This window comes from Lepeophtheirus salmonis, chromosome 12 (genome assembly GCF_016086655.4).
Source record: "Lepeophtheirus salmonis chromosome 12, UVic_Lsal_1.4, whole genome shotgun sequence".
Classification (NCBI taxonomy): Eukaryota; Metazoa; Arthropoda; class Copepoda; order Siphonostomatoida; family Caligidae; genus Lepeophtheirus; species Lepeophtheirus salmonis.
This window is the reverse complement of record NC_052142.2, coordinates 12,531,492-12,546,062: the sequence shown is the minus strand read 5'-3', so window position 1 is coordinate 12,546,062 and position 14,571 is coordinate 12,531,492. Positions and strand designations below refer to the sequence as shown.

General features: G+C 31.4%; 1 protein-coding gene across 2 annotated transcripts in view; it reads right to left on the bottom strand.

Annotated features, from left to right (window-relative positions):
- LOC121126613 (uncharacterized) overlaps positions 1-14,571 on the bottom strand; it is an 87,800-nt gene that overhangs the window by 43,574 nt on the left and 29,655 nt on the right. For both annotated transcript variants that reach the window (XM_040721916.2, XM_071892076.1), the window contains 4 exons: positions 13,183-13,281; positions 12,948-13,127; positions 4,804-4,993; positions 4,625-4,747 (listed from right to left, as the gene is read on the bottom strand). In XM_040721916.2, the coding sequence (XP_040577850.1) occupies positions 4,625-4,747; positions 4,804-4,993; positions 12,948-13,127; positions 13,183-13,281 (592 nt within the window). The remainder of the gene's footprint in view (positions 1-4,624; positions 4,748-4,803; positions 4,994-12,947; positions 13,128-13,182; positions 13,282-14,571) is intronic.

Sequence of the window (14,571 nt, the reverse complement as noted above, 5' to 3'; positions counted from 1 at the left end):
ACGGACATCTCGTACAAATAGTACATTCTAAGATTCTCATAGCCTATCAAGATATCTGCTCCAACTGGATTGTTTGAATGATTCAGAGTAATATTAATTTTTTTAGTTAGATTATCTCTGATATTTTTCAAAAAATTATGTAAAAGCAACTGTTACAGAAAGGCAATATTATGAAAGTAACATTGATGAAGGAACTTGGTAGGTAATCCAATGCTTTTCAAAAATATTTTGTTCACTCCCCGGAAATTTATATCAATTTTAATAGTTGAAGAAGTAACTGGAGACAAAAAAGATATAATGAGGTTGCAATATTGCTTTACATATTTAATAATTATTTTGATCTAAGAAAGACTAGGTAATTAGATAATACTTCTACTATAACTACCACTTCCCAATTTTCATTTTTTCTTCTTGTCAAATTGGATGTTATTCTGCACTTAGACAATGAACATATCGTCCTTCAACCAAAAACTGAGGAGGAATATCCCTGTATTCTGAAGTTCTAAACTCCATGAGGCTTTTCCGTCAGAGTATTTATACGATCGAGCTAAGGAAAAGGTATTACCAAATATTTAAAAATCTACATAATCAAATTGCAATCGCAAATCAGTAACTTTCAGTTCCATACATATAGAGCTAAATTTGCGAATTCTATTTCTCATAATACATACTGAACCCTTTTGAATTCTTATACTCTTTTTATTCAATAGGGAAGATCTTGAGACAGAAACAATGGGAGTAAATAGAAAGGTCACTTTCACAATGGAGTCCGTTAACATGAATTTGATTGGAGTTAGGAGACCTTACAGTTAAGGAGTCCACCCAAAGAACACGAGAGATGCTTATACTAGTAATGGGACTGTCCTGATTATCTGCATAGTAATGCTTTAACAAGACACTGAGCTGATTGCAAAAGCCTTCACGCTTTTTAGAGGTAAGTTTTTCAAAAAAAAAAATGTTTCTATTAATAAAACTATATTATTAATTGACGCATCAAATATTCCCTGTTTCGTCAAACAGTACTGAAAAGTTCCTGTAAGATATTTACTGTAGACATAGCCAACTTCTTTTGGAATGTGAGAACATTTTCGTACAAGATTTTGGGGTACAACCCCCCTGGACTTAAAATCGGACCACATAAATTCGCTGGCATAATAAAATAGTCCAAACATCTAAAATTGAATTGCACCCATTAGCTAAGTATATACTAAATTAAGTGAATAAATGAACAAATTTAATTATTAACCTCATTGTAGCAACTCTATTGAAGACGTCAATTTTCAAAAGGAAAACAGAAATCTGACAGTCATCTAAATATTCAACAATAAAATCTAATTCCAATACATAATATGCACTCCATAGGTGCAGACTTAAGCTCCAAAAAAATTTACAAGAACTTAGACTTGCAGTCTGTATGTAAGGATTTATTCCCATCTCTGCGATAAACCAAGCAAATTTATTCCTGAAAATAAAAACAAAATTTCACCAAATAAAATACTGTCAGTTCAAGTCAAACTAATTTCATTATCGTTGTTGGATTCGACTCTGGACTCCATATATAAATTCCTCCTTATTTACTTTAATTAACATAAGCAATGGATATCTTATGACGAAATTCTCCTATGAATTATTTGCAACTCTCCACGAGAAATAAAATGACCAACCCTACAAAAAGGCAAGCATTAATGAAATCTAAAACCATTCACTGTTTATATTTGAATATGTCATATTGAAAAGTTATGATATGGTTTTTTTATATACTTCCAAAATCTAAACATCAAAAATATCTTCTCCACAGTAAAGCCAAGTACCAAGTAGCGAAACGCGCCGTTAGCCTGAGGAGATAAAATTATTCATATTTTTTTACAAGTTTTTCTATAACTTCATTCACTTATTTATGTTACATTTTCAACATTTCATACAAGAGAGGTTTAAAAAAAAAAACAATAGCAGAGGTCAAAAAGTATCAAACTTCCCAAGCTGTTCCACTGATAACTACTGAGTTTAAAATGGAAGCCAATCATAGCTATGACATGTAAGTAGAGGTCAATACGTGCTTAAGAGAAGCATTGTTGAATCAAGGAGAAGGATGAAGCCCATAGTTAGAATCAGGCACTAGGACAGGACCCCTGACAATGACAGCATAGCTAGACAGGGACTGCAAAGCCACCATAACCTTCTCAAGAGATTATTTGTATGCAAGTGAGAGTTTACTTGATAACCCAAAAACATCTAAGTGTATAAATGAGTTCCTAAAGAATAGGCCGAACAAAAGAAACAGGGAGGAAAGATTGAAATTGAACCCTAAAGGGACTAGGAAGCAATTTTTATGTCTCTTATCAGCCATTAATCAGATTGTCACCTCAAAGCCTGAGTGATTCAAAACGGTGGTCAAATTTAAGAGACTGGTGCTCTCCTAATATTAATGTTAACAAAAGCAAATAAATTAGTAGAATGTTAAAAAAAATTGTCCCATAACATGTAATATCCTTGTAACAAAAAAAAATCAGTTAAATTGCTAATAAATATGTATTTAAAATCAACTATCGTAAAATTTATTTCTATACGAATAGAAGATTCCATATTTATTCATATCAATGAGTTTTAATATACACTTTTAAGATATTGACAAAACAATCAAAAGAATTTTCATTTTCAAATTCTTAATACATCAGAATCTGGAGCTAGAAAGTAAAACAGTGTATCACCCCCAAATAAATTGAGACGAATTATTTAAAGACAATGAATAAGGACGTGAGTCCTCCACCACATAATTAAGGCAGGATTATCCATACCCCAAGATAATCATATCGCAACAATTTCATCCTTGTTGCCCGATGCTGAACCTTCCAGTAAATTGGGATTCCAAAGGTTCGGAAGATCAGGCATCTGGAAAATGAAGGAGGTACATAGAATTATAAATAATTTTAGCAATTATTGATTAATATAGTTGATGGTTAGACAAAATTATGGATATCACTTCACGAAATGTCCACCTTCCAAACTTCAATGACGTCACAAGCAGTGCAGACGGCAAATATAATTGACACAGTTGAGAAGAGTATACCTTCTATTCTATGTATCTTGGCAAGAACGTTTTAAGTACAGAACCTCTTCCTTTTGTTCATCGAAATAAATTGCGTGTATACGCTTGAAAGATTTGAATATAATAATATAACTATGAAACTTTTTTCCTAAAAAAAATGATATTGTCGAATTGAAAATACATGTACACGATAAAATTATACTCCAATCATAGGTACAGTTTTTACACTAATATTATTTAAGGTAATTGTAACTAAGAGATAGTAAAATATATAGGGAATTCTAATTTGCAGATGCTAAATACTTATGCTAATTATGAAATTAATAGAGACTTCATTTTAGGATTATTCCATGCAAAAACGTGCAAAAATTTCAAAAAAAATTAACGCAGATTTCAGAATTGGTTAATTTTCTATGGAAGGTAGGTATTACTTTTTTTAACTTTTTTAAACATTTTAAATCAATTGGCTCGAAATGGAGAGATATGGCGCATAAAGTTAGCAAAATCACCTATATTTTTCTCAAAAAAGGGAGTCGAAATTTAACTATACTTTCAATTAAACATCGATAAATTATTCAATTTTTATCCAACTATGTTGAAAATTTGTGTGTATATTACCTAAAGCATAAATATTCCAGAAATGTAAGTTATATTCATATGAAATGAATTATTTAAAAACTTTCACCCTTCAAATATTAACTTGGAGTAATTCCCAAAACAAACTTTCAATGGCAATTTTAGGAATATGGCGGATGAAGCCTTAAATTAAGTTACACTTTTGTAAATTAATGATACTGATCTAAGCTATAATAAAAAAATTAGCTAGGGAATCTAACTGGTGCAACTCTTAATCAAGATTAAATAATAAATTAGCTCTGATCATTGTAATTTCCTATCTCGGAAAGAGTGAAATTTTACATTCAATTATCTTAAAATTAGGCAATTTTTTAACACTATATACATAATTTATAGTAGGGTGGCTTATATGGTTGGATATATAAAATTAAAATTTAGTGGCTTCCATAACAATTTAGCTATGAAAAATTTCAAAAAAAAATGCTCTGTCAAATTTTATTTAAAAAATAAAAATAAATAAGTGTCACCCCTTTACCCTTCCATGAAAATCCTATGGAACCCTTCATATCGAGTTAACAATTGTCAATTTTTTGAATTATTTCATGCATAAATGTCAAACGGTTTTTGTAAAATACTGGAATAGTACATCTTATGTTATAAAATTATGACCTTAACAGTTATTGAATCAATTATATTTTTTCCTCAAGACACGAATTATAACATAATTTGAGAATATTTAGTAAGTTATTGATGTTATAGTGAGTCTTGAGGAAGAAAATATTTCATTTTGCTAACTTTGAACACCCATATCTTCGGACTTAATGAATCAATATATCTTATATTTTCAAACCTAAGAAAAAATATTAACTAATTCTGATATATATGGTTAACTTCCGTTCTCGTTTTGTTGTGGAATGATTCATTAGTATATTTCTAAATTATGAAATTATCGCTATTTTTATTTTAGCGAGTATAAAAAAACCTTCGTAATTGAGAACATACCTTGTGTAAGTTTCTTTTTTTGACTATACCATTGTCATTTGTTGCATTAATCGACAAAGTAACATTATATGTCTCGTCAATTTTATCAGGTATTAAGAAATATTCTAATCCGTTTATCTTGTTCTAGAAGATAAATGTAATAATATATATATCCTTAAAGGATTTAATGAAACATTTACTCCCAATTCCTTCACTTTATTACTGCAAGATTTCTGAATATTTTCAATATATGTTGGTAGAAGACTTAAAATATCAAAAGATTCAGCTGCAATTGTTTGAAGATCGTTTTTTTCTGTTTTTCCATTGGCTTGTGGTAGTTGATTATTTTGTTTTACAACTCTTTCAAGAAAATCCAGTTTATGTTTCATCCTGAGAATGATAATTAAATTAATTTTTTAATACTTATATGGATAACTTTAAATTCAAGGTTAAAAGAACAACATTTAAAAAAATTGTGGAATATACTTCTAATTACAGGGATTTTTTACTTCTATATTTTATAAAATCTTTTCATACAGAACAAAAATAATTGTTTCATGAATTGTAGTTAGAACCAAACTGAATTGCACCCACAGTTATAAAAATAAGTTTATATAAAAAAGAAAGAGCTTTGTTTATTCATGAATTTAGGCCAACATAAGAAATATCATTTCCTGGAGTGCTTAAAGGTGGGGTTTCTGCAAGGAAGACTAAAAACACATGGAATTGTGACATAAATAGTACATGCTTTTTTACTGTCATTCAAAGGTAATATTTCAAGTATGATTTTGTTTTCTTCTACGTTGTTAGTTGTCGACCACATTCCTGCAATTTCTTTCCTTCACTATGTTTATACGTGTTGTGCTCATAGATGTAGTTCTTGCGTAAGTAAGGATTCTGAAGTGAGTATTTATTACTTACTAATGAAGGACTCTACCATATTGGAAAAGTGGCTAAGGGCTATTCCAAGGGACACAAGTTATTAGACACAATCAGTTAGTGGAAGGTTGTGACGTAACTCTTCTTATGGGGCTCTGCAATAAATGATCCTCACCGTGGGATAGCCCAGGAGTTGCTTTAAGGCCGTCAAAGATCAGGGATTTAGAAGTTAGAGATTTTTCCTTTGTGCATCTTCTTCTTTTTGCTTGCACTCTTGTCCAGTTTTTTCTTAAGTGAGTCTGTAGTTTGGCTCTTCCCTCGTCTTTACTATTAAATTATAACCTGTATTTTCAATAATTCAGAGCAAAACACGATTAGTTCAAAGGTTAGAATTTACACTTATAATTGGGAAATCTATGTTCAAGTATCATTCTGCTTTTATATAAATATATGTACATTAATAATAATACATTTATATATGCCTATATAATTGTATAAAAGAGTGTGCATTAAAATGAGCGAACTTCGTCATGACAAGCCACCCAACGTGGAAGCTCCTCGAATACTATATTTGAGGGTGGCAAATCTAGCGAAACATATTAAGTCGAGTGTAAATATTTCTTATGACTTGGATAAGAGGTATAGATGGAAGAAGTTTGTGGTCTTAATTGAGGATAAGGAGGGAACCCCCTTTCGTATTGAAGCTCTTAAACGTGCAGATGTTTATGATATTACTATTTTATATGGATTTAAGGAGCATGAGTTAGCCGGTACACATCCTAACTTTGGTTTAAGCCAGGCTGGGTTTTATTTAAAGTTTCTGATTGACATAAGAGGAAGACTAGAGGAGATCGGCGGTAACTTTGTCGATGTAAATTTGAGATTAAAAGGCAAAAATAAAGTCAGCCACAGCAATAAGAAAAAAGTGATTGTAACAATGGTCAATACTTCCAAAAGAATCGACGAATTAGGTACTCTTGAATTGCTAAAAACAATTTGGATAATTGGTGGAGCACTACTCGAAAGATAATCCTATCAATGAATCAGCTGAGAAGAAATGCAAAGATTATAAGGAAGTTTGGAGAGATGGTTACTATACTGTGGTAGTGATGGCTGATCCAGCCTTCATCCCATAGATACTTCCTTTTTATAAAGCTTAGATTTAAAGGAGTGAGACTACAGTGTCAGAATTGTTTTTGCCTTGGTCACACTAAAATTGGGTGCAATAACTCGAGGGTTAAAATTCAGGATTATGTCAATACTACAAAGCAAACCATTACAAGTAATGTTTCGGAGGAATAAAATGAAGATAAGAAAACCAAAAAAATTGAGACTGTATCACAAGATACAGTACCAATTGATAAAATAGTAATGAATGTATCACAGGTTTCAGAACCGGTAGATCAAATAAGAATCGATGGAAACAATGAAGTTGTTGTTTCCAATGGGAATTTAAAGAAGAACAATTTTGTACAGGAGAATATTGGAAGACGACAGAAGTTAGAGAGGAAGCTAGTAATGTTGATGATATTGAAAAATCAATAAAAGTTGGTTCTTGTAAAGATTTGTGGGATACCCCACATGATTGAGAAGTGGTTTCAAGTCAAGTTGAGAATGGTGTTGGAGAAGATGTCTCAAGTCAAGTAGAGAATAGTAATTATTATATTAGAGGAGATGAAAGTAATCCAGTAGATAATGAAGAAGGATGTGTTGTCATTAATCAATCCTCTTTGGATACAGAAGTGAAAAAAGGTGGAGAAGAACATATTAGAAGAAACCCTGGTTTCTAAGCCAAATTTGGATGCCAATCAAATTTTGGAATTTCAAACCTGTTCTGTTTCTCCAGGAAAAAGGAATAAGCTTATTAAAGGGCTATCGCCTTTAAAAGAATAAACACCCAATAAGATCCAGAAAAGTTAATATTTGAATTATTTTATTATATAAATTCAGCTTTTGAAATTACCTTTAAAAAACGAAATAAGATCGATGATTATTATAAACAAGCATCAATAAATTTGGAAATAAACATGGGTATAAGCAAAATCATTTCCTTGAATACAAGGGGTGGCAAGAACAAAATTGCCCATCATACACTTATGAAAAGCTTACTTGGTCAAAAACTAGACATTGTTTACTTAAAAGATATAAGAACGGCAAAGTAATTGGCATGTACATTAAATTGTCCTTCTTGTCTCATGCGAAGTTATCACTATTACTTGACATTATCTGGGGGTGAGAGGGGTTTACTTAAATTAATATCCAAATCAATTGATAACCCAACATCATTAAATGAACGATCGAGTGCAGGTGATTGGCAGGAGATTTTAGTTCCAAATAAAAAGGGTGGATTTTATGAAGTTAATACTTATGGGCCGAATGTTAAGTTTTCTACTTTCTTTCAAGCCATAATCAACGTATGTAAAAATGATACATACCCTCTTTTAGGGATAGGAGATCTCAATGTGGATTTAGATCAAACAGGTGCACAATATCCTAACTTGCATATACTGTCAAAACTAATTAACAAACTCCGTTTGAGCGATATTATTCGTATTTTAAGTCCAGAAGATATTGTGTCTTGGAGACTAGGTCAAAAAACTCTAGTGAAGTTTCTGACGTCTGCTCGCAAATTAGGCCAAGAATACAAAAGTGAAACCCTCCATAACATTTCTTTGAATCCCGGATGATTGTCCTTGTGTAGAGAATGCACGATTCATTGACATAATTCTGGATATAACACAGCCACAAGGAATGCGTCAGCATTGCCAAAACCAGCAAGTAGGGTTCCTGCAATGTATTTAAAGGAAAGTTTAATTTTAAACGTAGGTAATTAGGATCCTGTTTCTTTTGATCTTTAATTATATCTTCAATGAAGGTTGGGCCTCTTGTGATGTTATTTATACTTCTAGAAAGAAATTTCTGCAGTATGATTTAATTTTCGAAAAATATCGATATCACAATTGAATTCTACTATGAATGAAAAAGAACGGAACTATCTTGGTGTCCAAGAAAGATTGCAAATGTCAATAGCAGTGACTAAAGGTTTGTACTCCATGAAAACTTTACAAACTTGTCTATCTAAAGCCCATAAAAAATATTTGATGCTTTCCGTAACACTTAATAAATATCTATCAAACGTAGAATATTTCTGTTGCTTCGTTGAAAGAGCCCGAGACCAAAAAGCTAGAGGTTGCCAGTGTCCATTTACCTTTTTTTCGAGAACAGCTCCTATCACTGTATCAGATGCATCAGTCGTCAGGGCTAAAGGCAATGAACTATCTCTCAATGCAAGTTGAGTACTTTTAGACAAACTATTTTTAATACTTTGAAAGGTATTTTTCTATCTTGTATTCCAATTAAACTTTACATTCTTCTTTAACAGGGGGGTAAAAATGAACTATCCATTGAGATAATATTTCGATGAACTGGGAGTAATATTGTGCCATGGACAAAAATATATAAAGTTCATCTTTTGATTTTGGAGTTGGTACTTTTTGGATTGCCTTCCCCTTACATTCTAGAGGAAGAAAACCTTTCGATGAAATAGAATGTCGAAGCAAGTCTACCGATTTCATGAAAAACACACATTTTTTTAGGGGAAAAGATCATACCAGTCTTTTAAATTTTGATAAAATCAGGTTCAACGTTTTCCAATGCTCATCCATCGACTACAAAGCGACAAGGATATCATCAAGGTACACAAACACATTTGGAATTCCTCGTAGAATTGAATAGAAAATGTCTGAGCAGAATTTTTAAGACCAAAAGGCATCCTCAAATATTCATATAAACAAAATGGCATAATGATTGCAGTTTTATTTTAAGAATTGTTATTCATAGGTAATTGGTTTACAGTCTGTTTAAATCCATTTTACTAAAAACAGTCATACTTTTTAGATTAGCCACATAATCTCTTAGATTTGGGAGGGGATACCGATCAAGGTCCGTCATCCTATTTCATTTTTCATTTACGATAGTTGCTTCCTTTGGGTTGGGAACGACGTGAATAGAGGAAGAAAAATTAGAAGAAGACGATCGCAGGTTTCCTTTCTTCAACAAATCTTTGATTTCGTCTTGTACAAAATTTAACTTCTCACCATCGAACTTGCATGATTTCGCAAAGTACCTTTTGTCTCGATATGCTGTTCAACTCCGTGAGATGGATAAGTTTCAATGAAACTTTTATTATCAAAGACATCATTATATTTCAATTTGAGTTCTTGACACCTCGATAGTTCTGAAATGAAGCACGGTTCTTCTCGGAATAACTTTTTATTGAAAATATCAACTCCAAATCTGAAATTATAAAAAAACTATGCACCCAAAATGGGACAACACTTTGTACCACTATAAATTTATATTGGATAGATTGAGAATTAAAGTTGTTGTACCAATAATATCAACTAGGGATCCACCATATCCAATAATAGGAGAGAGTTTTTCTCGAACAAGACTTTTACATTTTTTTAATGGAATACCAGACACTTACGCTACTGTATCTACAAGAAAGTTAATCAAATTTGAATTGTCTTTGATGAAGAAGAAGTTTGATGATTTATTTACAATCTTGGTCCCTTGCAACCGAGGGCAATTTAGTTTTTTGAAACAAGTACAAAAAAATTGGCAACTAGCTCCTGAACAGGTAGTTACGTTCATTCCAAATTTACAATGATAATAGCAGGGATCTTTTTTTATTTAGATTTAGTAAGTTTGGACGTGTTATGAAGAGGTTTTTTGAAAACATGATTGATAGGAGGCAAAGCAGACGAGTGGACAGAGGAAATATGTGCATTGCTAAGTCTTTTGGATGCAACACACATTTGCTTCAACTCTTCAACTGAATGGGACTGTGCTTTCAAAGTACCCTTGCTGGTATTTAGTCACATTTCTGATTAGGTCCTCCCGTAGTAAATGATGACGCCAAGGAGATGCTCAACTTCATTTATAACTTCCCCACGGAAAAATCCCGATGAATCGCACAGCATATCAGATTTTTTTTAAATTCTATCTGAAGGTGAGAGACTATATTTCTGTAAAATTGCCTTTTTTGCACAATCATACATGAGTCCTTCTTTTTTTAATAGGAATACATCTAAAAACTTCTCCAGGTAATACTGAAGCCATTAAATAATATTTGGTCTGATCTTCATTGATCGTCTTCATCAAAAAGTCCAACTCAATTCTTCAAACCAATTTTTGGAGACATCGCCGAGAATTTTGGAAAGCGTAGTTGAAAAACAATAATTTCTAAGGTATTTTTCGAAAAGGAATAATGCCTTTGTTTTTCAACTGATTTTATGTCAAATTAATATACTTAAAGTATGAATAATTAGCATTTTATTTCAAAAAGAGAATTTGGTTTTGGAATGTATAGTTAATCTACCATATTGATTTAAATATTATTATATTATCGAAAGGTTAGAAATTAGGACACTAGGTGACCCATTGAAATCTAAACACTTACTAATTCAATAATTAATAAAGTTTGAGTAATTGAAATTAATTCATATTTCGATATATTAAAGTATAAGCAATTATTTACAAAACACAACAAATTTGAGCTTTCTAACTTACTTACAAGTTGAGAAAATAACACTTGAACATGATCGACGAATTTTTTTTTGCGCACTTGAAGCAGTTGTGTGTCCCAGGACAACCGTATACTCGGTCAGCAAGTTCAAAACATTGGATAGGAAATAGGGCTCTGTCAAAAAGGCGAAACTGGATCTAGATGAGTTAAGAATCAGCTTAAGCCAATCTCCTCAAATCCATGTGGGTACATGCAAGAAATATCGGGGTTTCATACCAAACTGTAAGAGAACTATCAAAAAGTGGGTAGAAATAGTCTCGTGAGGTAGGAAAGGCTACTTTTGACATCAGCAATGAAAAAACCCCATCTACTCCGTTGCAAGACTCTTTTGAATGATTCTTATGAGCTCTTTTGTACTCTTTCTTGACGTTACCCCCTTACAGCCCTGCTGACAACACCCTGGACAATACCTTTTGGGCTCATGTCTAGAGGAAGGCCTGTAGTGTCTGTCACCCAAACACTGAGTCCCTCAAAGCTGATGTCAGCCAGTACTGGGATTCCAAGGCAGACTTTATATATGCAGCAGGTGTCAGGTCTTCTGCTACAGCCTGGAACCCATCATTGCTTCTAAAGGATAGTACATTAATTAATCATCGATGATCTTCATTAATACCTCAACCATTAAGAGAGCTCAGACACACTTCTATTTATTCTATTAAATTTGTAAAAAGTTTAAAATTCTAAGTGTTCAAATTTGAATGGGCCACTTGTATAAACACAAAATTGTTTTTATTTATATTTTGATTTTTTTATTTCCTTTTTTATACACATTAGCACGGAGTTTAAAAAATTCAGGACTTAACTTCGATAAATTTCTGCTTCAATTGAAGAAAAAAATATTTAAAAGTATTACTACCATTGAATATGGATTTAAAAAGATTTTGAAACATTAAAATTTTGTTGACTTTTGTAAAAAATCAATTTTAGAGTTTTTAACGGCACACTCATCAATCTTTATTTTTTTTAAACATCTCCTCACTCTTTTACTTTTGATTTATTACTCTATATAAATCAAAATTTCGTCCTAGGATCTGCACAATTTAAGGCAATAAGTTGCACTTATTAAAAATTACCAACTAGCACTCTGGGGTTCTTAGAAATTTGTGTCTATTTTTTTAGGAATGATATTTTGCTCAAAGAAAAATAATGTTACGATAGTAAATATAGTAAAATTACAAATTTATTATTAACTATTTTGGCCAGAAATTTAAGGATATTTACTAACTAATTTATGAACTTATTCAATATCAATCTGAAAGAGAAGAGGTTTCAAATAGCAACGTTGTCTTATTTGTGAATAAATAAGAAAAGACACCGGAAGAGAGACTGTAATTGATAAATTGATACAAGATGCGTACCAGATTGACCCAAAAAAATGCATCATTGAAGCAATCATTTCGAAGATGCTTTTTATAACGTACGTCACAATGTTTTCTTGGTCAGCTATGTTTAGATGTTTGGAAAAGCTAGTGAAATGCATATAAGAATTTTTGGTGTTATGACAAGATAGGACCGACAGTGCGTTAGGAATTGTAAAGGAATAATAATATTTATCTTGGCTTTCTTTTTTAGAACTGGCTCGAGATTCTTTCTGCACCTACAGATTCTTCTTCTTTTTTCCTAGTTTTTGTTTTTTTCTTTATCTGATTCTTTTGTTGAGTAGATGAGTAATGGTAATTATTTTATTAGTTATTTATAATAATATTTGAATAATAATTTGATGAAATTTAAGATCGGTAATGGTGGAGTATATGTGTATAAGTGAATTTTTATTGTAATGAAATAAATGTTGTTGTTTTTTTTGTTAAATAAAAAACTTGTTCAATATCTTGATATGAATGTTTATTTAGTAATATTATTTTAATTATTACATACCTTAATAAAAATGTTGACATGTGATCTATTTTCTTCTTTAAGCTTATAGTAGTTCCATCCAACTTATTCAAAACTTTTTCAACAAAATTATTATTGTTAAAGGCATATTTTTCATATTTATCGTTCCCTGCCTTTATTACTGTTATTAATTGCATGATTGCTTCACGAATATCCTCATTACTTATGATAAAAAAGAATATTTTTATGATAATATAATAATTTTAAATGAGCTTACGAAATAGTCTTGCCAGATCTTTTCCTTCGTTTGTTTCTTTTGAGTTGATTCACATTTATAGAATCACTATTGTAAATTGCCATGTTTTCATCGTATATTCTAAATAAAATAATTAATACTATTTTTAATTTTATGTAAAGCAGTACACCTTTGGTATTAGTTTTTGTTCATGTTCAATTTTTTATGACATTATTTTTTATGGTTGTGAGGATCCGAACTGATTCATCAATATCCTCATTAAGGCGTCAGCAGGATTGTATAGATTTATTTATTTTGCGGGGGGGATCTGTTAAATTTTTCCTCTGCTATATAATTTCCTCCAAATTAATCAGACTGTCACTAAACCTTTCAGATATGTTTTTTGTAACACTAGGTATGTATAAAATAGGAATATGGCTTATTAGAATGGAAACCCATTGTTAAAACATAATTAGAATACAATTTAATTTGTGTTTCTTTATATAATAAAGTACTCCTTATCTGCAATAATATATAAAGTTATATTGATAAGATTCACAAATTATTTTAATTACAAGATTATCTAAGAGTGGCTGAAAAAAATGTCCTTTTAAAATGGACTGCTCTACACATGTCTGAGTTTTGAATGGTATGTATTTAACATGTAAAAATTTTATTAAATAGAATATGCTCGAGATGAACGGGTTAAAAAATAATACACATACAAAAAGAAGCAATAAAGTGATACATATATTAAGTTTTAAATAAAAAATTCTTGCACCATACTTTTTGTATCTACGAATGGAACAGTGTTCTTTTATTTTTCAAAGCTGTTATAATTGTTCTTTCATTCTTGAAAAAGAAAAAGAGATGGCCTCTTTGCCATCATTCTCTGGAACTTTACTACTGCCTTGGACGCAATCCTCAAAGGTTCATTTTGTCATTCAGGCAAGAAGCTATAAAGTAGTTCATGTTTTGTTGATGCTCTTCCAATATTATACAGAAGGCCACCAGGACACCTACCACTTTCTCCAGTCTTTTGCATTCCCTGCTGTCGTGTTCTAATGTCTATGTCACGTTACAGTGACTGGCGAGACTCCGCTCATCGTGAAATAGTCGTACCGTGAAGTAGAAATCCGAGGCTATTTTTTATTTCGTATATCTTTGTTTGCCTGAGAGTATAGGATCCCGTATTGTTTTAATATATTCTGTCGTCATTTCTTTCTTCATTGCACCCCTAATAAAAATACGTAGTTGCAATTTACTTTTGATGGAACGGTTTGGGACATTCATAACCACGTCCATTTGGTTGGGTCTTATCATTGGGTTGAAGGAGAGCAAAAAGAACCACCTCAGCATCGCTATTATAGAGTGAGTAGTTCATTGCAGTTTAAAAACATCATTTATACTATTAAGGTCCTTATTAATTTT